Below are 26316 nucleotides of genomic sequence, written 5' to 3'. Positions count from 1 at the left end.
TTAAAGCGTTGCGTAGAGTGCCTAAAGGCACCAAGGTTAGATCTAATACACTCTGGGGCCCATTTAGTATTGAGAGCTGATAACACTAACTGCTCACTATTATCCTCTGCACACTACAGGCCACATTTTATAGCCGATTTGTAAAATGTGGGCTATGGTGTTGAGCTTGTGGTCCTATATGGAGCTCTCTCTGCAGAGATAACCCCATGGAGGGGACCCATGACTGAAGAATAACTGGTCATGTGACTTTGACATGTCATGTAACTTTGCTCCTACCATTCGCTTTTATTACTTTAGCAACAAGCCTGATCAAACATGCCCCCACTTCCTCTGCAATACAACCCTATGTGAGGACACTTGTGATAAGGGATGTAGCTATGCAAGCATAGAGCACTGGAGAGGAAGTTGAGGAAGAAGCATTTTTACTGGGAAAAAATATTTGAAAGTAAAAACCAGTCACAAATCAAAACTTGTGGGGATACAGAACTATAATGAGTTAAACAAGGTGTGAGAGTCAATCTACAAGAGATCTACGATCAATCTAACAGGGCATTGTAAGGCAGTAATGGAGGTGTTCTCAGGTTGTCTGCCTTTGTTCTAATCAATATCTATGCCGCCACCCTTGGGATATCCTGCAATAAGCAACCATGAAAAATTTAAACGTAGTTTCTTACCTGTGCTCTATCAATCCTATAGAACCGGTCAGCAGTAGTGGCTGCAAGAGGGGAACAAAACCATTTTTTTTTCTGGAGGTTTTAAATACAATGCCACACCATTATCAAAACATTTGCCACAGCAAATAATGACATACTATCTTTTATATTCCAGCCTGCTAGGACGACTAAAGGGGGGTACACACTATGGGAAAATTGGAAGAAAAATTTGGTATGAGGCATGATCGTTCAATTTTTGTATAGTATGTACACAACTTTCGACATCCAATTCAGACTTTGCAAACGAAAATTTCCAAAAGGGACACACTCTAAAATGTTTCTCGTATGCGAACAGAACTAATGATTTTCGTTTAACCACTTGCTGGCTGTATACTGTATATAAATGGCGGCAAGGCGGCTCTCCTGCGCTGGATCAGGTATCTAGATAGATCCGATTTCAGTACAACCAGCCTGCCCATAGATGGATTAAAATTCGGATGGTTACAGCCAAATTTCAACCTGTCTATGGCTGGCTAAAAAGGGAGATTCTGGCTGGTTGCTTTTAAATGACAGAATGCAGACTATGGATTAGTGGCAAGTGGAATCATCATGAAGGTTTAGGGCTCATTTATACCAGATGCAGTTGAACATTTTTTTTAACACTATATGAATGCATATGCAAGAAAAATAGATGTATTTTTATAAGGCTAGTTTACACCATTACGGTGCTTTCATGTGTGTTAAAAAAGTGCAATATGCTGCATTTTTTTGAACATAATTGAATAGAAAACAAGTAAACGCAACACAAATGTATGTAAATGAAGTTCAGTAAAAAAAAAAAAAAATAATGCCTAAAAAAAAAAAATGGATTGCAAACTTGCCTCAAACGCATTAAAACTGTGTGTAAATAGTTATCAAAAAGGGTTTTAAGAGATTTCTTCTACTTTCTATTATATTACTACAACAGGAAGTGGGGAGCAATTTTCCCAAGAGGGGCACAGATAGCAATAAATACCTGACAGTGGCTTTTTCAACACTCTATCCAAGATGGAAGGAGGTTCTCACCCAAGATTTGACAGTACATGGCCCTATCCATCGTCCCTTTCATGTGGTGAAGTTGTCCTGATCCCTTAGCAGAAAAACACCCCCAATCATAATGTTTCCACCTCCATGTTTGACGATGGAGATGGTGTTCTTGGGGTCATAGGCAGTATTCCTCCTCCAAAAGGCAATTTGAGTTGATGCCAAAGAGCTTGATTTTGGTCTCATCTGACCTCAACACTTTCACCCAGTTCTCCTCTGAATCATTTAAATGTTCATTTTCAACCTTCAGACGGGCCTGTACATGTGCTTTCTTGAGTAGGGGGACCTTGCGGCTGCTGCAGGATTTCAGTCCTTCATGGCGTACTGTTACCAATTGTTTTCTTGGTGATTATGGTCCCAGCTGCCTTGAGATCATTGACAAGATTCTCCCGTGTAGTTCTGGGCTGATTCCTCACCTCAGATCAGTTCTCATGATCATTGAAACTCCATGAAGTGAGATCTTGCATGGAGCCCCAGACCGAGGGAGATTGACAGTTATTTTGTGTTTCTTCCATTTGCAAATAATCGCACCAACTGTTGTCACCCTCTCACCAAGCTGCCTGGAGATGACCTTGAAGCCCATTCCAGCCTTGTGTAGGTCTACAATCTTGTCTCTGACATCCTTGGACAGCTCTTTGGTCTTGGCCATGGTGGAGAGATTGGAATCTGATTGATTGCTTCTGAGGACAGGTATCTTTTATACAGGTAACAAGCTGAGAATAGCACTCCCATTAAAAGAGTGTTCCTAATCTTAGCTCATTACCTCTATAGAAGACACCTGGGAGCCAGAAGTCTTGCTGACTGATAGGAGGTCAAATACTTAATTCACTTACTAAAATGCAAATCAATTTATAACTTTTATGAAATGCGTTTTTCTGCCTGCCCACAGACTAACACTGAGCTTCTGTTCAGATCTGCCTGAAAAAAAATGACAGGCGAATACAAACAGAACACTCATCTGGAAAAACGTTTAGACAAGTGCACTTTAATACTCACAATCCAAGAAGCACCATTTCGGGGACAGTTTTTGCGATGAGACAATTTGAGGTTTGCTTGTTCCATCCTCCTGAGCACACAGAAAGAAATAACATTAGTAGAGTATAGGAACTTGCTAGGAAAGCCTAAATGTCAGCGCACAACACCAAACACTGCTAGAAAAGCACGTACATACATCCAGGTCACTAATACAGTACAGCACTATATTAACTACTGGTTTTCTAGAGCGAATCTTGCAAGAAAGAGCTGTGCAGAGGGAACATCAATGGTCACATATATTTTTTTTTTTTTTATCACCCACTATTTTATTATCAAAAAAGTAGGCTCTGTTTATAGTAAAGATTTCTCCCGGGGGGAATTAAAGGGTAACCGTACATATACTGCAAAGCCCTTATCCTTCCTCACTCTCCTCAACAAACATGTCCACCCAATATCAGATCATGCATACAGAGAACACTCTGGTCACTGCTTTGCTATGGATAGAAGAAGGCACCATTTATAGCCTGCAGTGTCCTGACTTACCACTGGTATGCCAGGTGCACACCAGGTTGTTCATAGGGAACAAAGGTTACCCTAATCTTTAGCCCTGGACAAACATTATCATCTATGGATAGACCTGGAGCATGGTCAGCATACCAGAGACAACTCTTCTCCAACAAGGCCACAGCAATGACAAGAGTTGTATTACCTGTATCATGTATGAGCAAGTTTGATGTGAAGGGTGTAGAGGAGAAGTCATGGGTTTTGGGGTAAATGTACCAAGACAACTTCTGTAGCTTTTTTTAACCAGATTTGAATTTCTAAAATGATTATCTCAAGGCAACCTACCACCATTGGTTTGTTTCCTTTAAATTGATTGCTAGTAGTAATCCATTTACGTGCTTTTATAAACAAAAAATGTTTGAAACTGCTAAAGAAGTGCCCATTTATATGTCCAGCATTACCTTGAATAACAAACCTGAGATTTGCCCAGACAAAGAAACGAGTATGCTTTAATGTCCGCTTTACCCAAGAGGAACATCAAGGAAAACAGAAATGGAAGGCGCGCACACCTACTGCATTACCAGAGATAATGTAATAAGAAATTTCTGTATAAAAGTGGGTACTCACAAAATGCAACTGACAAAAGGCCATAAACACAGTGCATGGACATGCACAGAACACAGGGTACAGCTAACGCGTTTCGGGGGCGCGCCCCCTTCCTCAGAGCTGGGCTAGTCTCGTACACCATGGGCAAGCACTTTTATAGGAAATGGTGGAATTGAAAATTGTGTGTCAAAAAGAGCCACGCCCTCAAAGGGGCAGGAAAGAAAAAAAAAAAGTTCATGAGAAATTATTAATAAAAATAAAATAATAATATATAGTTGCACTAATGTAAAAACGACAGCATCCATATCAAAAACCTATATCCAAAACAAAAAAGACTCCATCATAAATACACAAATAAATAATGATAATTAATTCAAATCCGTGATATATTGCACATTCATTTATATTTAGTCAGATGAATACAGTTGTAGGAACACATAAGCAAAAAAGGGATGCAGGATTGATAAATGGGTCAATCCATGTCTCATCTCTACATGCCTGAAGTAGCTGCAAGGGGAGGAGTTTGGGCACTCAGAGGTATCCAAAAACCACACACTAGGATCCCCCGACCGGAAGCTTTAGAATTTCCAGGAACGGGGGAAAAACCCCAACAGATGCCAGCAGGGTCATCCCTGCTGTAGTGCGCCGTTCAGTGAACGCCCAATGTCACAGAGGAACCTTACCAGACCCCAGAGAACCAGCTCAGTGCCAGGGGGAATCCACTTCCTGGAAACTCAGGAAGACGCCTGATGACAAGTGACATCACTTCCGGGGCGGGAGCAGTACAATGGTGTCCCCATGGACATGAATGGGCAAAGATAGATGGACAAAAAAAAAAAGGTTTTTAACTGCTTGCCCACCAGCGCACGTCGATTTACATCGGCAGAATGGCACTGGTGGGCAAAAGGGCGTACAGGTACATCCCCTTTAAGAAGCGGTATTGCGGGTGCGCGCCCGCCGCGGTCTCTATGACCACGGGTCCCGAGGACTCGATGTCTGCCGGGTGCCCGCGATTGTGTCATGGATAGGTACAACAGAGAGATGCTTTTGTAAACAAAGCATTTCCCCTTTCTGCCTAGTGGCAGGACAGAGATCACTGCTCTCTGTCATCGAGACCAGTGATCACTGTCCTGTGTGTTGAAGCCCCCCCCCAGTTAGAATCACTCCGTAGGACACACTTAACCCCTTCACCGCCCCCTAATGGTTAACCCCTTCACTGCCAGTGTCATTTACACAGTAATCAATGCATTTTTATAGCACTGATCGCTGTATAAATGACAATGGTCCCAAACTAGTGTCAAAAGTGTCCGATCTGTCCGCCATAATGTTGCAGACCCGATAAAAATCACAGATCGCCGCCATAACTACTAAAAAAAAAATGAATAATAAAAATGCTATAAATCTATCCCCTATTTTGTAGACGCTATGCATTTTGCGCAAGCCAATCAATATACGCTTATTGAGATTTTTTTTTACCAAAAATATGTAGAAGAATACATATTGGCCTAAACTGAGGTAAAAAATTGTTTTTTTTTTTATATATTTTTGGGGGATATTATATATAGCAAAAAGTAAAAAAATATTGCTTTTTTTTTTCAAAATGGTCTCTCTTTTTTTGTTTATAGCGCAAAAAATAAAAGCCGCAGAGGCGATCAAATACCACCAAAAGAAAGCTCTATTTGTGGGGGAAAAAGGACGTCAATTTTGTTTGGGTACAACGTCGCACGACTGCGCAATTGTCAGTTAAAGCAACACAGTGCCGAATCGCAAAAAGTGCTCTGGTCAGGAAGGTGCTAAAATCTTCCGGGGCTGAAACGGTTAAAGAAATGTTTTAAAAAATTAAATTAAAAAAATTTTAAAAAATAACAAAAAATTCTCTGACTAAATTGGACCAATAGGAAATAGTAAATTAATAGTAAAAAAATAAAATAAAAATAAATTAAAACATTTATATAAAAAAAAAATTTAATTTTTTTATTGCAATTTATTTTGCACAACGATAATAATGATTCCCCAATGTGTAACAATTAATGAAAAGCACTAGCCTAGCTCTGAGGAAGGGGGTGTGCCCTACGAAATGCGTCAGCTGTACCCCGTGCTCTGTGCATGTCCATGCACTGTGTTTATGGCCTTTTGTCAGTTGCATTTTGTGAGTACCCACTTTTATACAAAAATTTCTTATTATTAAATTATCTCTGGTAATGCACTAGGTGTGTGTGCCTTCCATTTCTGTTTTTCTTGTACAGTAGTTCCTTTCAAATTACCCCCATCTGAGGAAGGCAGCATCCACCTAGTTTTGGGATACCATATATACCTTTCACACCACCATTTTATCTGACATCTGTTACTCCACACCTTGGAAGACCTATTAGCGCTGGAAGTGACTGTGTTTTTTGTATCCCAAGAGGCACATACACACCTTTCCTTGGCTCCCCAGCTGCTCCTGTCAGTCCCCCAAAAGTGAAGAAAATACCCAATGCTTCCATGTATGAGGAGCATGTGACAGTGCCGGTGCTTGGTGATTGGACCAGGGCTGGCACATGGCAGGGAGAGTCCTCAGCTCTGTGTAAGCTCTGCCTGGAGTAATGTGGAGCTTGTACAGGGCTTTTTTTCCTCAATCCTGGTGGAAGAATTGGAGCAGTGGAAATAAGGAGAATAAAGAAGGTATATGCTGTAGAGGAAGGGGTAATTAAAGTAACTGCAGTCCAATAACCTCTATGTGAGAGCTTAAAGCAGAACTTCACCCAAAAAGGTAAGTTCCGCTTTTGCTTCTCCACCCCCCCTCCCCCTCCACTACATTTGGATTACATTTTTTTCCAGGGAGGAGTGGGTACCTAATTTTGACAGGTGCCTAGGCGATCTGAGCAGAAGTTCTACCCCCTTCCTGCCCGCAACCTTCTGGGACACGTCAGAGGGACCTAGGTTATGACTAAGCATAAGATGTGTGAAACATGTTAAAGTGATTGTAAAGTCTAGTTTTTTTTTTTTTTTTAATAATATACTTACCTGCTTGGTGCAGTAGATTTGCACAGAGCAGCCCAGATCCTCCTCTTCTAGGGTCCCTCTCCTGGCCCCTCCCTCCTGTTGAGTGCCCCCACAGCAAGCAGCTTGCTATGGGGGCATCCGAGCTGAGCTGGAGCTCCCTGTGTCCATTCAGACACGACACTGCGGTTCGACCCTGCCCCCTCTCTCTCCTGCTAGATAAAGATGGGACTCAGGTAAGTATTCAGATGGGCTCAAGGGTGCTACAGCACACAGAAGATTTTTTATCTTAATGCATAGAATGCATTAAGATAAATAACCTTCTGCCTTTACATGCCCCTTTAACCTTCCATTCATTCCTGTGACTGCATCTCTCTACATTACAATAAAGACGTTTTTATTGGCATCTCGTTGCAGTGTGCGGCTGCCTATTCCAAGTTTCCTTGCAGGCGATTGGCAGCCTTAGCTGTCCATGTTTTTCTGAGAGCTGTGTAGAGGGGGGTGTTTCCATTCCCTCCACTCAGTTCTCAGATTACACTGGTTTCTCCTCTTTGTTCTGTGCAGTGTGTGACCTCAGATCCTCGCCCCCTTCCTTCTCGAGCTCAAAAATAGCCCTTGGTTCATGTGTTTTAGGAAGCTGTAGAGGAGAGAAGGCTGCAGATAAAAAAGGAACAACTTATGTAGGAGGATTTGTTTCATCTCTGTGTATTACCTGAGGCTATTCACTTCACTAGGTATATGTAAGATATTACAACCACTTTACGCCTGAGCCCAGCCCACTAGCTAGATCTGAAATCCGCCCAGCAGACTAGCTGGCATTGGTGGTGTTGCCATAGACAGATGAATGAATGCACCACCCATCACAACATTCAAAAATCACCTATTCTACCTTTCTGCATAAGTGACATGAAAGGCTGGTCAGTTAGCTGACAAGGGCAACAAGAACTGGTTTTAGCTAAATGCAGTTTTAAACAAGGATCACTATCGCTGCTAAACACTGCCATTCCCCTATGTTGGATTTCAGGGGGCCGACACAACTCTTAAGTCTTAGCCATGATAACATGAAGTGCATGAGCAGGGAGAGCTTACACGTTGCAAGTACTTTTCACAGAAGGAAGCACACAAGTCACTAGCACATATGTTGCACAAGGCACACAGGAACAGCACACATTTTTATAGCTGGTTCTACACACACCTTCAGGTCGAGCCGCTGTAATATTGTGGGGTACGCAGGAAAGTCCTGGAGAGAAAGAGTCAAATCATCTTATCCCCAATATCTGACAGCTTTCATAACCATATACCACCTCTGCTATGCACCTTTTCATTTTATCAGTTCATATTAGTGCAATCAGTTACTGGCAGCCTGATCTGAAACTTCAGCAAGTGGACAGAAGTTGTAGACACTCCTATGTAGACAGAGAGTGCCAACAAAATTCCCGATAGGACCTATGCAGCTTCAAGTGTCACCTGCTCTGCTCACTGATTTGTAAATGAGGGATGGGGTTCTCACCTACTCCTGTAAGCTGTCTAAAGCCATGTACACGCTAATGCCCCGTACACACAGTCGGATTTTCCGACGGAAAATGTGTGATAGGACCTTGTTGTCGGAAATTCCGAACATGTGTGGGCTCCATCACACATTTTCCATCGGATTTTCCGACACACAGAGTTTGAGAGCAGGATATAAAATTTTCCGACAACAAAATCTGTTGTCGGAAATTCCGATCGTGCGTGCACAAATCTGACGGACAAAGTGCCACGCATACTCAGAATAAATAAAGAGATGAAAGCTATTGGCCACTGCCCCGTTTATAGTCCCGATGTAAGTGTTTTACGTCACCGCGTTTAGAACGATAGGATTTTCCGACAACTTTGTGTGACCGTGTGTATGCAAGACAAGTTTGAGCCAACATCTGTCCGAAAAAATCCTAGGATTTTGTTGTCGGAATGTCCGAACAAAGTCCGACCGTGTGTACGGGGCATAACAGTTTTTATTTTCGTGCAACCCAGCAGGCTGAGCTGTTCTGACAGGAGGACGCTGATTGGGAATCGGTCAGCTGCTGGTTTTTCAGGATGCACGTCTGATGGAAGCCGACCAAAAAAATGGAACCAAGTATGGACAGATTTAGTCTAGCATGCTTTCAGGCACCAGGTGCTGGAGGGGGAGATTTTAAGCCAGGTACACACGGGCAGAATGTCGGCCATTTTTCTTTTTTGACATTCTGCCCGTGTGTACCTGGCTTAAAATTTCCCCCTCCAGCACCTGGTGCCTGAAAGCATTCTAGACTAAATCTGTCCATACTTGGTTCCATTTTTTTCATTCAGCCAGCGGAACATTCTAGGTGGATGTGGGAATCCTAGCTGCTGTGTCATTGTATTCTAACAGCAAGGAGACTCCCCTACTGTCAGAATACACTGATAAGCGCTGCAGCCGCATGGCTGCATGCACTGATCAAAGGTAAATTTTACAACAAGCTGGTTCATGAGAAATTGATCGATAAGATTGACTTCTCGTTATTAGAAACAGGCAATCGTCTGCATGCGCTGATTGAAGCAAACATTTTCCAACAAGCCGGTACATAAGAAATCGGGCGATAGGTCAAATTCTCAAGAAAGGGAATGGTCATAGAAGGATTGAAATTCGTTTGGTTCCTGCTGAACAAAAGAACTGAACTGATTACCCCATCTATATAGTCGAGGTGGATGAGGGAATCCTCCCTGTTGTGTCACTGTATTCTGACAGCAGGCATCCCCTGTTGTCAATATACACTGATCAGCACTGCAACCAATTGGCTGCATGCGCTGATTCAAGCTAAATTTTCTAGCAAGGCGATTAGTGATAAATTGGTTGATAGATTGACTTCTCATGAAAGGGAGCAGCCATAGATGGATAAAAATTAGTTTGATTCCTGCTGAACAAAAATAAAAAACTGAACCGATTCCCTCATCCACACATTCAAGGTGGAAGAGGGAATCCTTCCCACTTTGCTATTGTATTCTGACAGTGGGCATTCCCCGCTGTCTGATCAGAGCTGCAGCCAATTGAAGCACGAACGTTGGTTCATGAGCAATCGAGTGATAGATTGACTTCTCATGAATGGGAACGGCCCTAGATGGATTGAAATTCAGCTGGTTCCTGCTGAACAAAAAACATTAACCGATTCCCCAATCCACGAGATGGATGAGGGAATCCTCCCGCTGTGTCATTGTATGCTGACAGTGGGCATCCCCTGTTGTCAGTATACACTGATCAGAGCTGCAGCTGATTGAAGCAAAACTTCCCAAGTCGGTTCAGGAGAAATCGATCGATAGATTGACTTCATGAACAGGAACGGCCATAGATGGATCGAAATTCAGCCACTACTTGCTGAACTGAGCGAATTTCCATCCATATACGGCCAGCTTTAAAGTATTGTGCAGTGAAATAGAGCCTGATGGCGTTTTTACACTGGGAGGCAAATACCCTTTACTGAAGCAGAAGATACTACAAAGACATATTTAGGCTGTTATATTACAAAATATATTTTCTAAGTTTAATATAGACCTGATTTTAATGTCTGCCTAAGCTCTGTTAGTAGCTGATCAGTTTAAAACTTTTTTTTTTGCCTTCTAGGAAAAGAGTGAAAAAAAAAAAGGTAATTGCACAGAAAGTGAAGATTTCTTCAGGGTAAAGTGTTGGTCAGACTGCATTTCCGGCATCACCACTGCCGGTTCCCCATTGAGTATACGGGATTGTGCGCCAAGTTAAATAAATTTAAATCCATCTGAGATGACCTCAGCACTTGGGGGGGGGGGGAGATGAGGGGAATAAAGTGGCGGTTTTGGGATGCTGCCATATAAAACAGCTCAGTCTGGAATATTCTGCAATACAAACTATTTCCATGATGTCAGTGTGTCCCCGCAGTGCTCCAGAGTGACATGTCTGCAAGGAGACAGAAGAAAATGGCATTCGATATGGCGGCTCCGCTACCATTCCACGTGAGCACACGGAGCAGCGATTTAATGTCCAGACACAATAGGGACCACTAAGAAGAACTTTTTTTTTTTTTTTTACAATTTATTATAAGTATTTATACGTGAGTGTGCAAACCAAGGATGGTGTGCAAAGTGCAGGAACCCATATTAACCAAACAAAACTTTTCACAGTTACAAATAAAGTGAAATCAGTTTGCTTTAAAAGAAAAAAAGTTTACAAAAGGACCATTTATTGCAGTAATGTATTCAATATTAATAATTATTATACACAGCAGGCAGTTGTACTTTAATCAGTCCTGCTGTTGTCTTCCACCAACTACCTTGCATAGCAGCACTCTGAGACTATGGAAGGAACAGCAATCGGAGCCAATCAGGTTGGATATTACTTCGCTTGTCAGCCTAACAATGAATGGGCTTATGAGATGTGAGAGCACAAGGGTGACCTCATGAATCTACTTCTTCCTCTTCACTATTCAAACAATGGATAGGGGGATGATAGGTGACTGTAGAAGCAGAGCTTTGGCTACTTTCACACTGGGGTGTCGGCGGTAAAGCACCGATATTTTTAGCGGCGCTTTACCGTCGTTTTTGCAGAGGTTTTCGGCCGCTAGCAGGGAGCTTTTAACCCCCGCTAGCGGCCGAAAAAGGGTTAAAACCGCTGCAGCGGCACTTTGACGGCAGTTCGCCGGCACTGCCCATTGATTTCAATAGGCAGGGGCGCTTTAGCTCCTACAGTGCTGCAAAGATGCGGCTTACAGGACTTTTTTTTACCATCCTGCCAGCGCACCACTCCAGTGTGAAAAAGCCCTCAGACTTTCACATTGGAGTGAGAGGAGAGTCTCTTTCAAGCCGCTTTGCAGGCGCTATTTTTAGCATTATAGAGCCTGTAAAGCACCTCAGCGTGAAAGTAGCCTTAATCATCTTTTTACTACATTTGGTCGTTTGGTGAGGAGCGACTAGCGACAACAGTCATATGATGTGGTCATTCATTTTGAAGTCTTTATTAGTTGGTACTATAGCATACAGCTAATGCATTTAAGGATGTAGTCGCCCCCCCCCTTTTCAGAACAAATAGTAGAATCAAGCCAGCTACTTGACATCATTCGTAAAATGCAGATATTTATCAGTTAAATATAGAAATACAAATGTAACAAGCTAATACAGCCAATAAAGATTTGCATTTGATACAGAGTAGCTTGATTCTAATATTCATTCTTCTACTGGATTCTGGAGGCACCTCAGCCAGAGCAGCAAGAAGTTGCATCTGCGGTCAAGCGTAGGTATTGTGTTTTTTCCTTCCCCCTTTTTCAGGGCTAGGAGAAGTGTTAGGTCCAGACTACCTCCTCTCAAAAGCCTTGTATAAGGGTACAATGAGCAGGACTAACATTTGTTGGCAGCAAAAGCTGATGATTCAGCTAATTTTACCCTAATGCCCTGTACACACGATCGCACATTCCGACAACAAGATCCATCGGATTTTTTCCGACGGATGTTGGTTCAAACTTGTCTTGCATACACACGATCACACAAAGTTGGTCGGAAATTCCGAACGTCAAGAACGCGGTGACGTACAACGCGTACGATGAGCCGAGAAAAATGAAGTTCTATAGCCAGTGCTGCTCTTCTGCTTGATTCTGAGCATGCGTGGCACTTTGTGTGTCGGAATTGTCTACACACGATCGGAATTTACGCAAACGGATTTTGTTCTCGGAAAATTTTATAGCCTGCTCTCAAACTTTGTGTGTCGGAAATTCCGATGGAAAAAGTCCGATGGAGCCCACACACGGTCGGAATTTCCGACAACAAGCTCCGATCGCACATTTTCCGTCGGAAAGTCCGACCGCGTGTACAGGGCAGTACGCTAGGCTTTTCAGAGGACGTAGACTGGATCCAGCAACAAATCTTTGACTAAGCCCTGAAGAAGAGGGAAGTAATTTCTCCCAAAATGCGTTGGAAGTATACTAACAACAAACTAAAAAAATTAAGCATTGAGTTGTATGACGGTTTGCACTGGGCACTCCTCACCACACAATGTAAAAACATTCATCTGATGAATGACACCCCCATCATTATCAGGAGCGCAGCAACCTAGGACCAAATCACACAAAAAAGGCAAACTACCAAAAAGGGAGAATTCCTGAGCACCTACCAGATTGTTTTCCTATCACCTATCAAAAGGGTGGATAACATTGCTATATTTTTGGGGGGTGTTGAACTGTGCACATATTTGCAGCCATAAAGAGTACAGTATACATAGGGGGCATATAACGGAGGTCCTAAGATGGTGGTTTTTGAGTTCCACTTTAGATTTAAGTAATTTGCACATCATCATTGCTCTTTGCCAGCGATACTTAAAGGAACCTTTGGGTTAAGAGAGAAGCTTTTACAGTCTTACAAAGCACAGTAAAGATGAGCATTCCATGGGAAAGGGAGAGAGGATTGACTGGGAAGAGCCAGGAGTTAACTGTAGTTAAAGAGCAAATACCAGTTTTGTATGACTCTGGAGCCAATTATATCCATATAATGAATTAACCATCACTATCTGTAGCAGTAGCCCAATGAATTATACTTTTTGTTTCAACATGCTTTAGGGCACTGATGGGCAGGGACTCCAATACACAGAAAGGGGCAAGACTTTGCTTTAAAGCCTAAGTTTCCCTTTTGAAAAAAATAAATAAATGCATATTTTTTGCAGGTAAAATGTAATGTGTAAAGCATTGCACCCGCAATCAGCAGATCGTGGGTGCAATGCCCAGCTCCTGCAGGCTCTCAGGATAGCTGTGTGCCTGTACCTCCGATACAGGCAGGCAGTTACTTGAGAGCAGGAAGATCAATGAACTATGAGAGCGCTCCCCAGCGCCCTCCTAGTTCAATGAGAATTACAAGTCATCAGGCGCAATTGCTCATGGTACTTGTAGTCTATTCATTCACAGGAAACTGTGAATGAATGATGCAGCCATGTGGGCAGAGCCCCACATGGCCGTGCCGTTTTCAAATTGTGACAAGGGGTGTGGGGGGAAGATTCCCCTCCCACTGTCACAATGGGGGATCGGGGGTCTGCGGGAACTGGAGCACAGTAACATGTTACACCCTATATACATATGTAACATGTTACAAAAGGTGAACCTTTCCTTTAAAGTCTATGTAAACCTCAAATCTATTTTTTAAGTATGGTATGTTTGACATGATACCCCACTGTATACAGTTTTCTCAAGCAAATATATTTTAGGATTGTGCTGCAAAGTTCCTTGCCTGGAGATCCTGCCAGTAACAGCACTTCCTGTTGCAGGCGGACAGCTGTCTAGTAGTGGGACAGTCTTCCATGTGCGTTCATTTGGTGGGCCATCTATCTGATAGACCTGATAAGCAGTCCAACAGCCAGCTGAAGGAGCACACGCAGCAGGCGGACAACGCTGCTGCTAACCATGAGGTTGTGGCCTAGTGTTGTCACTTTGTAACAGGAAGTGTTTTTGGCAGAATCCGTTAGTAAGAAACAATTTGCTTAAAAAACTGTCTGCAGTAGGACATGATATATTACAAATAGTTTTAGAGTTTACATAAACTTTAATGGAACGGTGTGCTCAGTAGTCTAGATTCACTATATAGCAGCTTCTGGAGTAGCAGCAATTTTGCAGAGGAAGACACATAAATAAAGATTGGTAAAACACTATATTCTTGTGTCTGTGTGTGTACATTAGCGTCATGTACAGGTCTGGTCTAGGTCAGAAGGCCCAACACTTTTACACTTGAGAATGTTTATATCTGTGGGCAAGAAGCACAGCAGGGAACACACGTAGAAAAAAATTCTAATTGCCTGGATTCAGTAACTGAGCACGGATAGGGCATGTGCATTCTGTAAACACAAGGCTGACAAATATGTGTGCGCGGAGTGTCCTTACCTCCTGCAGCTGCTGTATGTGGATCCGACACGTCTCAAGATCGCTGTCTCCAGGAACCACAATAACTCCCAGTGGGAGAGCTGCAATCACCAGAAAAGAATTAAAACTTGGGAAAAACGGGGACAGAATTAAAAAGAATAAAAAGGGAGGGAGAGCAGGAATAAATAGAGGAGGCGAGAAAAGGGGAGACCGGGAAGAACAGGGGGTGGACAGAAGTGGCAGGAATGAAGGGTACCAGGCAATGCTTTAGACAGGGAAGAACATGTTTTGCTCAAATTTCTATCTGCTCATCCTGATATATACTATATAAATAAATGGCATGTTAAAGTGGACCTTCCACTCTGTTAAAAGGTTGGCTTTTTAAGTGCCCCCCCCCCATCCTTACTAAAATGCAGCATACAGTTTAAAAAATATATATAAGGAGATAAAATGATAAAAAAGATATTTACCCCTCCTGAGGCTTCCATGTGCAGGGGGTGGCATCTTTTTCTTGCTAACACAATCCCGAGGAATGATGAGTGCTCCGAATCTCACAAGAAGTGCTGGGAGTGTGTTCTTGGTGAGATTTGGAGCGCTCTAGATTTTCCAGATCTCGCTAGAAGGAGGATGATGATGTCAACCTTGCCTAGGCGATGTGAGCGGAAGTTTAAGGAAAGGTGAGCAAATCATCCAACTACCCCTATAAAGGTTTGTTTTTAATTTGTATGCTGCCCTTCTTAAAAGAAAGGGGGTATTTAAATAGCAGACCTGCTTTAAAGGGCATGAATTACAAGCTGTCATTCTAAAACAAGTGTGCAGCCAGTGATGTTCAATAGGTTTATTTATCAATGTTTTAACCCAGTTAGAAAAATCTTGGCTGAAAAAATTAAAGCGGAACTAAAGTCCCGTTGTAAAAAAACTGTGAGCAGACAGGCTTTTATTGCAGAAGAGACATGCACTGTCTTTTCTGCAATAAAAAGTCCATACCTGCCGGCTCGCTGTCTCCGCCGGCATTGTAAACTAAACTGTACATGGGTAGCTCGGGGCATACAGTGCCAGGCTGGTCTCTGAGTGCCAGATGACAGTCTTCTACGCATGCACAGAAATCACATCATCCCCTGCTGACCAATGAAGAGGCTCGAAGACCGGAACTCAGAAGAAGATGCAGACGCCAGACTGCTGCACAAGTTAAAGCGGAGTTCCACCCAATTTTGAGAGGTGGTCTTAAACGAAAGACCACCTCTCCACCCCTAGTTTTTGGATATTAAAACTTTTTTTTTTTCTTTCGCTAGTACCTTTTCCGAAGTACCAAGCATACTTCTGATCCAGCCGGGCCGCGGCCGAGGACGACACATCCTCTTCTGTGGCGAGCCCCCTTGTTGTCTTCTGGGACATGTGTGTGTCCCAAAAGACAAGCTGGCCATTCACAAAGTGCCGCGCGACTTGTGCATGCCCAGTCAGAAACCAACAGTGAAGCCGCGAGGCTCCACTGCCAGTTTACCTTAGTTCACCCGATCCGATGGACGGATTGGCCTCGAGGGGCCGACATCGTGGGCTCCCTGGACAGGTAAGTGTCCTTATTAAAAGTCAGCAGCTACAGTGTTTTCAGCTGCTGACGTTTTTAAAAAATTTTGGCTGGAACACCGCTTTAAGTATAGAGACTTTAGTTCTGATTTAATAAACCAACTTCCAAAGATGGCCCTTCATGGATATAAATTCGGCAATTTCAGCAGGGACCAGCTGAATTTTGATCCATGCATAGACAGGCTGGTTGTACACAAGTCGATCTATAGATTGACTTGTGTACAACCAGCCTGTTGGAAAAATTTCTCATCAGTCTATCAGTGCTGATGAGTGTATTCTGACGGCAGGGAAATCTCTCCACTGTCAAAATACAATGGATTAGTAGGAGGGATACCCCATCCACAACCAGTGGGTTGAATGAAAGAAAAGGACTCGTATATGGCCGTCCTAAGAGTCAGAGCTTTCACGTTTTTTTCCAGGGCCTGTGACACGCTAACTAAAAAGGGGTGTTCATGATAATGACTAGAAGTTTTCATCTTTAAATATAATTGAGCAGTAATAGCAAGAGCAGTAAAATTCAATTAAAAATTTAAAAAAAAATTTTTGTTTAGAATAGAGTTCCCCTTTAAGCCATTTACTACGGATTAAAAATATTTATTTTATTAATTTTTGGGGCTTTTTTTTTTTTTGTGGTAACTTTACCATTTTTCAAAAGGCTTTAGTAGATTCTGAACTAGTTGTTAACCCATTTGTCAGTTACATCTGGCAACCCTGTATAACATGACAATATTAAGTAGAATTATGCGAAAAAATAACAAATGAAATATAATGTCATCAGTAGCGTTTTTTCCCCCTCTGCAGTAAAATTGCACATTATAGTTGTTGCCCTGTGGACAAGGTAGATTTAAATGGATTTTAAAGCTCAACTCCAGGAAACCTGAAAATTCTCCCTTGAAGTGGGTCTGCATCCGCACTGCAAGAGTTAACTGCTCATTTAGGTCTATGAGGAATATAAACAATTTTGCATACATACCGATCCTCTGCTCCCACAAGCTTTGGTAGTCCCTTGGCATCCTCACACCCAGTGGAGAATTATGAACCGTGCATCAGTCTTGAAGACATTAAAGTGATACTAAAGTCTCCTTTTTTTTTTTCTTGTTATACTTAACTGTTTTGTGCAGTGGTTTTGCACAGAGCAGCCCGGATCCTCCTCTTCTCGGGTCCCTCGCTGGATCTATTGGCCCCTCCCTCCTGCGCAGTGCCCCCACAGCAAGTAGCTTGTTATGGGGGCACCCGAGCCGGGCCACAGCAATGTGTGTCTATTCATACACAGTGCTGTGGTACGGCTCCGCCCCCTCTCTCTCCTGGCACCCCTGCTGTATCTCAGCCAATCAGGAGGGAGAGTGCTGGACGGCCGAGGCACTCATACACATTGCTGGATCGAGATGGGGCTCAGGTAAGTATGGGGGGGGGGGCTGAGGGGGCTGCTACACACAGAATTTTTTTTATCTTAATGCATAGAATGCATTAAGATTAAAAAAACTTCTGAGTTTATAATCGCTTTAAGATCTTAGACAGCTGGGGCATAGCGGAGAAGACGCTGTTGGGACTGGTCTAGCAGTGGGGAAGAGTGGAGTAAAATGAAAGTAAATCTACTTTTCATGCCCCCTAGACCTAAACAAGCAGAATTTTCAAGTTTCCTAAAGTTGGGCTTATTAAGGAGTTGCAGTAACACTGATCAGCCATAACATTATGACTACTGACAGGTAAAGTGAATATTATTTTATTATCTCGTGACAATGGCACATAAAAGTGGGAGGGATAGATTAGGCATCAAGTGAACATGTTGTCCATGAAGTTAATGTGTTGAAAGCACAAAAAATTGGGCAAGTGTAAGGATTTGAGGTACTTCGACAAGGGCCAAATTATAAAGGCTAGACAAGTGGCTCAGAACATCTCCAAAACTGCAGCTCTTGTGGGATGTTCCTGGTCTGCAGTGGTCAGGACCAAGCATAAGTGGTCCAAGGAAGGTGAACTAGTGACAGGGTCATGGGTGGCCAAGGCTCATTAATGCATGTGGGGAGGGAAGGCTGGTCCATGCAGTCTGATCTATGTAGAAGATCTACTTTAGTTCAAATTGCTGAAAAGATTAGTGCTGGTTACAATAGAAAGGTGTCAGAACACACAGAGCATCGCAGTTTGTTGCATATGGGGGTGGGTAGCTGCAGAGTAGTCAGGGTGTCCATGCTGACCAGTGTCCACAGCCAAAAAAGTGCCTGCAATGAGCAAGTAAGCATCAGAACTGGACCACAGAGCAATGGAAGAAGGTGACTTGTTCTAATGAATTCATGAATAGTTTTAGGAACACAACTATGAGTTAAAGGTGTTGACCTGGCCTCCTAATTCTTCAGATCTCAATCTAACTGATAATCCATCGGACGTGCTGGAAAAACAAATCCATGTAGGCTCCACCTAGCAACTTACAGGACTTAAACGTTTTGCTACTGACGGCTTAGTGCCAGATACCACAGCATACCTTTAGAGGTCTAGTGGAGTCCATCAAAAACAAACAAATGTGCCCTTGCTGGGTGTCCAGTGTGCTCCTGTTCCTTTAAGGGGGATTGGGCTGCCTCCAGGACCACCTGCTCTCATCTATCCATTTAATGCATGTGCTTCCATTGTGGAGACACTTGTAAATTCAGTAGTGTTAGGACTGCAAGCATACACAGGGTGCCGTGAAGAGGCCTTGCAGCTTATGCATGCGTTTGCAAATGCGTGCTAACTAAACCCCTGTTTTTAACGCAGACTTTTGGACAGGTTAATTTGGTTGGTTGGCAGACTGGTTGGTAAGCTGAGCTATGGAATGTTCTGTTTTTGTCTTTCTAGTGGAGTCTATGCCTTGACGGGTTATGGCGGGTGGTCATAATGTTAAGGGCTGATCAGTGTATATTTTATTTTGCAAAAAAAAAAAACATATCAGGTGTCAGCCTTTATCACTGAACCTGCATTAGAATGAAAACGGGAAGGTTGATTTAGTGATAATTCTGATTTCCTTTCATCCGCCTTTCTAGAAAATCCCTGTTTAACAGAAGAGAGAGTTTCTGGGCATAAAGGGTAAGAGGACTTATTCTGATATAGAAACTAACAATGTAAGTGATCACAATATCAAACAAAAGATGTACCATGAACATAAGACCTATGAACAGTAAAGGACAGGTACAGTTACAGTGAAACAGATAAAAGACACATCAAATTACCAAAATACTCACAGGCTTCCTTCAGCTTCTCCTTGTCATAGTGCAAAGCCTCATAGTCATGCATGGAGATGCGATTAACACGAAGGCGCAATCTATCAGGAACCAGCTGCTGACTGGAGACAGACACCGACAAATTCAGATGATGTGTTAAATAACATTCAGGCTTTTATATGGTTCTTTAGACCTACAGTAATGATGGGGCCAGGTCTTTGCATGAGTGACCCTATATGGCCACACATTTGTGAAACCCTGAGCTTGTTGAAGATCCCATAACCAACCATGGTCATTAATTTAGAATCGGCCTCCCTTTGCAGCCATTACAGACTTTTTTTAATCTGGGAAGGCTTTGCACAGTGTGGTCTGTGGGCATTTGTGCCCATTCAGCCATCAGAGAATATCTGAGGTCAGATAGTAATGTTGGATGAGAAGTATCCAAATTAAATTGAAAGGTGTTCAATAGGGTTGAGGTCAGAGATATGCCCTTTGATCTTATCAAATTCCATACACAAATATTCCATAGGGGTTGTAGTAGTTATATCTGAGTTCTGCGATAAGGTAGTTAAGAAATGTGTAATCTGTGTATAATGAAAGAATTCTGAGGTCGGCAATTGGTATTTCTCTACACCTTTCTTGTCAATATACCCTTATGGCCGCATAGGTCTGCTATTCTCAACAGCCCTTTGTTTGTCCACCATTCAAATGTTCTGGGGGTGAGGCCTAGGGTGAAGTTCGCGTTTCCCAAAATAGGAGCCAGTGGCGTATGCAGGGATTTAAATTTATGAGATTTTATCATTCTGTCCCATATGTTCAAAGAAATAGAGAGAGCCAGGCATAAGATTGGGGGTCTTTGCTTGGGTGATAGCCAGAGGATAGAGGAAATTGAGCTTTTCTGAGGCACCGACCTCTATCTGCATCCAGATTGGATGGGGTTGTGAACTGTGAAATCTAGTGATATGGGTACTTTAGTAAATCTGGGACTCCCAACTCACCTTTACTTTTGGGAGTAAATAGTGTGCGTTTGTTCACCTTAGGCCTCTTACCTCCCCAGATGAACGATAGAATTTTAGTTTGAAATAATTTCAAGTCTGATTGGACCAGTGACACTGGTAGCGTTCGGAAGAGATAGAGCACTTTTGGTAACACATTCATCTTCACCGAATGTAGTCTGCCAAACCACGACGGCGGGTGGAGCAGCCACCTTGCCAAATCGGCCCCTATGTGTTTGAACAGAGCAGGGTAGTTTTGTGAGTACAGCGTATTCCAGGACGGGGGTGAGAATAATACCCAGGTATGGGAGGGCTTCTGTCTGCCATATGAACTTATAGGATTGTTTAAGGGTGGAAAGTGTGTTTTCCTCTAAGGAAATGTTCATAGCCTGTGATTTGTCGTAGTTTATTTTGAGGCCTGATATTATAGAAAATGGTTTAAGTATGGCGTATAGGTTTGGAAGGCTGGTGATAGAGGATGAAACCAGCATCAGAATGTCATCTGCAAAAAGAATGCATTTGTGTTCGCTGTTCCCACATACTATTCCTTGAACATCAAGCGAAGTACAAATTTTTATTGCGAGTGGTTCTAGGACCAGTACAAAAAGTAACGGGGACAGTGGGCATCCTTGACATGTCCCCCTCTGGATGGTAATAGGACCCAAAAAGTAGCCTTTTATCAGTGCTGCTGTCGGGAAGCTATAGAGGATTTGGAGAGTGGATATCAAGTGAGTTCCGAATCCCAGTCGGGCCAGGACAAAAAGAGGTAGTCCCAAGACAGGGAATCAAATGCTTTGTGGATATCTAAGGATAGCAGCATTCCCTGTCTTGGTTATTTCCCATCCAAATCCGAGTGGACTGCCGAAATTATATCTATGAACCTTCTAGTTTGATCTGTCACTTGGCGTCCTGGTACAAAGTCCGCCTGATCCGGGTGAATATATTTTGCAAGGAATGAGTTCAGTCTGACCACCAGGATCTTTGTCATGATTTTTAATGCATTCTGTTTTTATGTAGATTTTATACAGCGGTCCAACTTTTTGGGAATTGGGGTTGTAATACTTGCCCAGTTTATCCAACACTAATTAAAAAGTTTTGGCTTAAGTTTGGCTTTGTAACTGTAGCCTCTCTTCCTTATCTGAAAATCTGTATATTTTCCTGATGAACAGGGACGGGCTGGGTTTGTTACTAATGCTGTCTAAACCCAGTTTGGCAGAACCTGTGGAAAGTTGTCTCATGATTGGATCCTCGCTGGCCGATTCAGCTGTGAGCAGGGCACTCCTCGCCCCGCAGCTGCATATACGCAAAGTGGCAGGCTTCCTCTTTACCTCATTGACCTAATATGGCTAATGTCATTGGCCTAATATGGCCATGTGTCAATATAGGTCAATGAGGTCACAAGCATTCCAGCTCCTTTGTGTACGTGCAGCTGCGGAGAAGGAAATGCCCCGGCTCATGTGACAGCTTCCCTACAGGTTCTGCTGCACTGGGAAAAAGGGTAAAGCGCTGCAAAAACTTTCAGATTAACCCCACCAAAAAACAAGATTGCAGCCATGTAGAATCTTTTGATCATCTGAGTGATCAAACCTTTAGATATTGAAAACACAATTTTTGATCATAAAATATATCAAATACCGTAATACTCGCTACTGAGAATACATGTTTATGAAAGGACCTTATTATCTACTGGAGATTAGGTTTGCTAACCGTTACATTTATCAGACATATATCTGAATCAGGAATATGGTAGGGAGATCTTACTGTTGGGAGTATCCAAGATATATACAAGAAGACATGGACTGCCTCAGCTCTAACTTGAACCAAAATAATCTCTTTTGAGTAGGCTGACCCTTTAAACCAGTGTTTCTTAACTCCAGTCCTCAAGGCGTCCTAACAGGTCATGTTTTCAGGCTTTCCATTATTTCACAGGTGATTTGATCAGTTTCACTGCCTTGGTAATTAACCACAGGCTTTTCATCTGAGGGAAATCCTGAAAACATGACGTGTTGGGGCACCTTAAGAACTGGAGTTGGGAGACACTGCTTTAAACGAATTTATGTGACTTTCACATTTTACTTGAATGATGTACCATATTTCCATGACTGTATTACAGATTTGTATATTATCTTTCTAGTGAAGCCCTTCTCAAATTTTCTTTTACCACTGGGGAACCAATAAATTACCGTAACTCTCTGGTCCCAGGAATAATTATGTGAACTACAGCTCAAGGTACATTAGCATGATGGTCAGTGGGGAGAATGCTTCTTACATTGGTGATCAGGGGAAGAACCTCCCTTACAGATAGCTAAAAAGCTAATTAGTATTAATGGTAACTTATCGGGGAGGCAGAAATTGCTCGCTCTAGGAACTCCTAGCAACCTCAGAAATAACCCTAGGGATCCATGAAATCCTTTTAGAGTAAGGCTGCTCCAGCAGATGGCTGTGTTTTACTACAATCTCTCAGCCTCCCTGCGCAACATCTTGAAAAAAGAAAATGGGGGTTGATTTACTTAGGCTGGAAGGTGCAAAATCTGGTGCTGTGCATGTTAGCCAATCAGCTTCTGACTTCAGCTTGTTTGGTGAAGCTTTGACAACAAAACCTGGAAGCTGATTGGTTTCTATGCATAGCTGCCCCAGATTTTGCACGCTTTAATTTTAGTAAATCAACCCCATGTTGTGCAGCTACTAAGGAAAGACATCTTTACTATGGCTTTGTGAGGGTAGCTGGAGAAAAAAGGTACTGTGAAAACAAAGTCTCTGAGTGACTAAAAAAAGCCATTAAGTTACTTAATGACTAATGACTACTTAAAATTTAAATGACAATTTACTGTTGCTGTTTATTGTTTTGTAAAGCATGTTCACAAATGAAATGTCACTTACTAAGGCAGATGGACAGATGTCCTCCTCTTTGTCTTCTGGATAAGGTTGGCCTGGTTACGAAGACTAATCTTCACTACAGAGGGTCCTAGTTTGCACGGTTCACCATCCACCTGCATGGGAATAGATTTAAACGTCTGCAGAAGAACCTCACGACACTGGTGCAAGCGCTCACCATGACCTCCAACCTGCAGAGCTGCCTGTGGACAAAAGTGAGAGATAGAATAGATTAAGGTGCATGTGTGACCATAAACCTGCAGATCTTCGTCCAGTATTGCGGGAAGAGATAGTACATGTGAAGAAAAGGTAAAGACTGTTTGATAACATCAGAGATTTCCCACCATGTTCCTGTGGTCCCAATTCCCCTGTATCATCCTCTCTGCGACCATAAGTCTCTCTGGATGTTCTCCATAGGCTTCTGGTTGGGTGTCCCCTCTGGCCTAAAGGATACATGGAACATAGCCACATCTCCCACTATGTCCTCCCTGGTTAGAAAGGAACCCACCTGTACCATCACTTTGTATTGATGACCGTATCGCGTACCACACTCTGGACTGACATCGGCATTCTGCTATCAAATCCTGCTGCACAGTACTTCCACCAAAACAACAACCACCATAACCCACCAGGATTCAAAGAGCACCCCAACATTCCTGTACACTGACATGCAGACATATTTCTCTGAAATATACAGAGATCGACACAGTGGTAGACATATTTAGCAAAGGGTCCTAAGGCAAGATTCATTTTTGAGGACAAGCAGAAAACCTACATACAACCCAAAAGGACAATCAGGCATAGCCAGATGATTTAGAGACTTTTTGCACTATTTTAGGTGCGAGTTGTAGTCCAGTAGTAGAATTGTGTGTTTTTGGCCCTATACAGTTTAAATGGGATGCCTAAAAAAGAAGTGTAAACTATTTTAAACCGGATCTTCACTGCATCTGAGCACCACAAACCAAAACACTATTTAATTTTGAATATTCAAAGCAAACTTCCCTATCTATCCACATATGCTTTATTTTGTTGAGAAAGCACTTTGAAAAACAACCCCCTAGCATTTCTGACAGTGGCCATCTTGGGTAAGGGCAAATGTTTCATGTAGCATTTACTTCCTGAAATCCATCAGCCCTTCGCTCAATCGTGCATGCATGAGAGTGCGCTTAGCTGATGAAACCCCTTCCCTTCTCCTTCGTTCCTGAAGACTCCTGGGATGTATGACAACATCTGCTCAGGCAAGAAACCAGGAAGTAACTGAAGATATGAAAAAAAGTTTAAACAAGTAAATATGATTAACTTTCCAATTTACTAAAGCTAGAAGCATGAGGTTTAAAAATAATCAATGTAGATTGTGAGAGTGAAGTTCCAGTTTAACCACTTCAATACCAGCCACTCCCCCCCCCTTCCTGCCCAGGCCAATTTTCAGCTTTCAGCGCTGTCACATTTTAAATGACAATTGCGCAGTCATGCAACACTGTAGGCAAACTAAATTTTTTATCATTTTGTTCCCACAAATAGAGCTTTCTTTTGGTGGCATTTGATCACCTCTGGGGTTTTTTTATTTTTTGCTAAACGAATAAAAAGAGACCGAAAATTTTGAAAAAAAACCCAAACTTTTTTCACTAATGGGCACTGATATGATGATTGGCGCAGAAAGATGGCACTTATGGGCATTTATAGGCGGCACTGATGGGCACTGATAGGCCACACTGTAGGACACTGAAATGCCACACTGATAGGTGGCACTAATGGGCACTGATATGCAGCACCGATGAGGAGGCACTGGCAGGCATTACCGATTTACTGATAGGCACCTCTAATGGGCACTGATTGGCACCGATTGTCATCCCTGGTGGTCATGGATGGGCATCCCTGGTGGGCACAGGTGGGCATCCCTGGTGGGTCTGAACTGATAATCAATGCGCTGTTTTATCAGCATAGATCCCCCTGTCAGGAGAGCAGCCTTGTCAGCGCGAATAGAGGAAAAGCCGATAAACGGCACTTCCTGTTTACAATGTGACCAGCTATGATTGGACACAACTGATCACATGGTAAAGAGCCTGCATCACAGGCTCTTTACCAAGATTAGAGATGCTGTATGTCGGACTGGCGCGCGCAAGCAGCTCATCCTGCTGGACGTCATAGGACGTCCAGTCAGGATAATGAAACTACTTTGTGGCCGTCATATTGCTATATAGCGGGTGGGAAGTGGTTAAAGGCAGAATGTTTTTCATCTTGATGCATTCTATGCATTAAGATAAAAAGCCTTCGGTGTGCAGCAGCCCCCCTAATACTTACCTGAGCCCATCTCTATCCAGCAAAGTTGTAGGAGAGACTCGGCTGCCCGGAACTCTCCCTCGTGACTGGCATTTAAAGTGAGTGAGCCAATGAGGAGAGAGAGGGGATGGGGCCTAGCCAGGGCTATGTGTCTAAATGGACACACAGAACTGCACCTTGGCTCAGATGCCCCCATAGCAAGCTGCTTGCTGTGGGGGCACTTGGCAGGAGGGAGGGGCCAGGAGTGCCAACTGGGGACCTGAGAAGATGGGGATCAGGGCTGCTCTGTGCAAAACCACTGCACAGAGCAGGTGAGTATAACATATTTATTATTTTGAAACACAAAAAAACAAGAATTTAGTATCACTTTAAGTAAGTTTCAGACACTCTCATTAAAGTTCATGGGGCCAAAAACAGGAGATCCTGTCGCAAAGAAGCTCATGTACTTTTTTCAGCTGCACACAAGGAAGCATTGTCATGCTTCAGGAATCGCATAACAAAGCCCCTCAGGTGTGAACAAAGGTTTACAGCCAACCACCTGCAGCCCCCCTAGACCAGCCCTTCTCAACACAAAGGAACACTTCATATAACTTTCAGGTCCCAGAGAACCCATGCCAATAATTACTAAATGTACAGCTCAGGGTACAATAATGTGGTGGTCAGTGATTCTAAAGCTTTAAGGTTTTTCACCTTTATGCATTAAGGGGGAAAAACCTTCTGTGCTGCAGCACCCCTCACC

At 42.9% G+C, this 26316-nt stretch overlaps 1 protein-coding gene across 6 annotated transcripts in view; it reads right to left on the bottom strand.

Annotated features, from left to right (window-relative positions):
* Nucleotides 1-26316, bottom strand: part of DGKZ (diacylglycerol kinase zeta) — a 337944-nt gene that overhangs the window by 41346 nt on the left and 270282 nt on the right. For 5 of the 6 annotated variants that reach the window (XR_012236493.1, XM_073604284.1, XM_073604286.1 and 2 more), the window contains 6 exons: nucleotides 23304-23500; nucleotides 19450-19550; nucleotides 14678-14757; nucleotides 7999-8043; nucleotides 2733-2802; nucleotides 675-715 (listed from right to left, as the gene is read on the bottom strand). Coding sequence is in view for 5 of the 6 variants with exons in the window: in XM_073604284.1 (XP_073460385.1) it covers nucleotides 675-715; nucleotides 2733-2802; nucleotides 7999-8043; nucleotides 14678-14757; nucleotides 19450-19550; nucleotides 23304-23500 (534 nt within the window). In the remaining variant the exon portion in view is untranslated. The remainder of the gene's footprint in view (nucleotides 1-674; nucleotides 716-2732; nucleotides 2803-7998; nucleotides 8044-14677; nucleotides 14758-19449; nucleotides 19551-23303; nucleotides 23501-26316) is intronic. The other variant, XM_073604283.1, reaches the window with a different exon arrangement.

Source organism: Aquarana catesbeiana, linkage group LG11, assembly GCF_042186555.1.
Source record: "Aquarana catesbeiana isolate 2022-GZ linkage group LG11, ASM4218655v1, whole genome shotgun sequence".
Taxonomy (NCBI): domain Eukaryota; kingdom Metazoa; phylum Chordata; class Amphibia; order Anura; family Ranidae; genus Aquarana; species Aquarana catesbeiana.
This window is presented reverse-complemented; position numbering and strand designations above follow the sequence as displayed.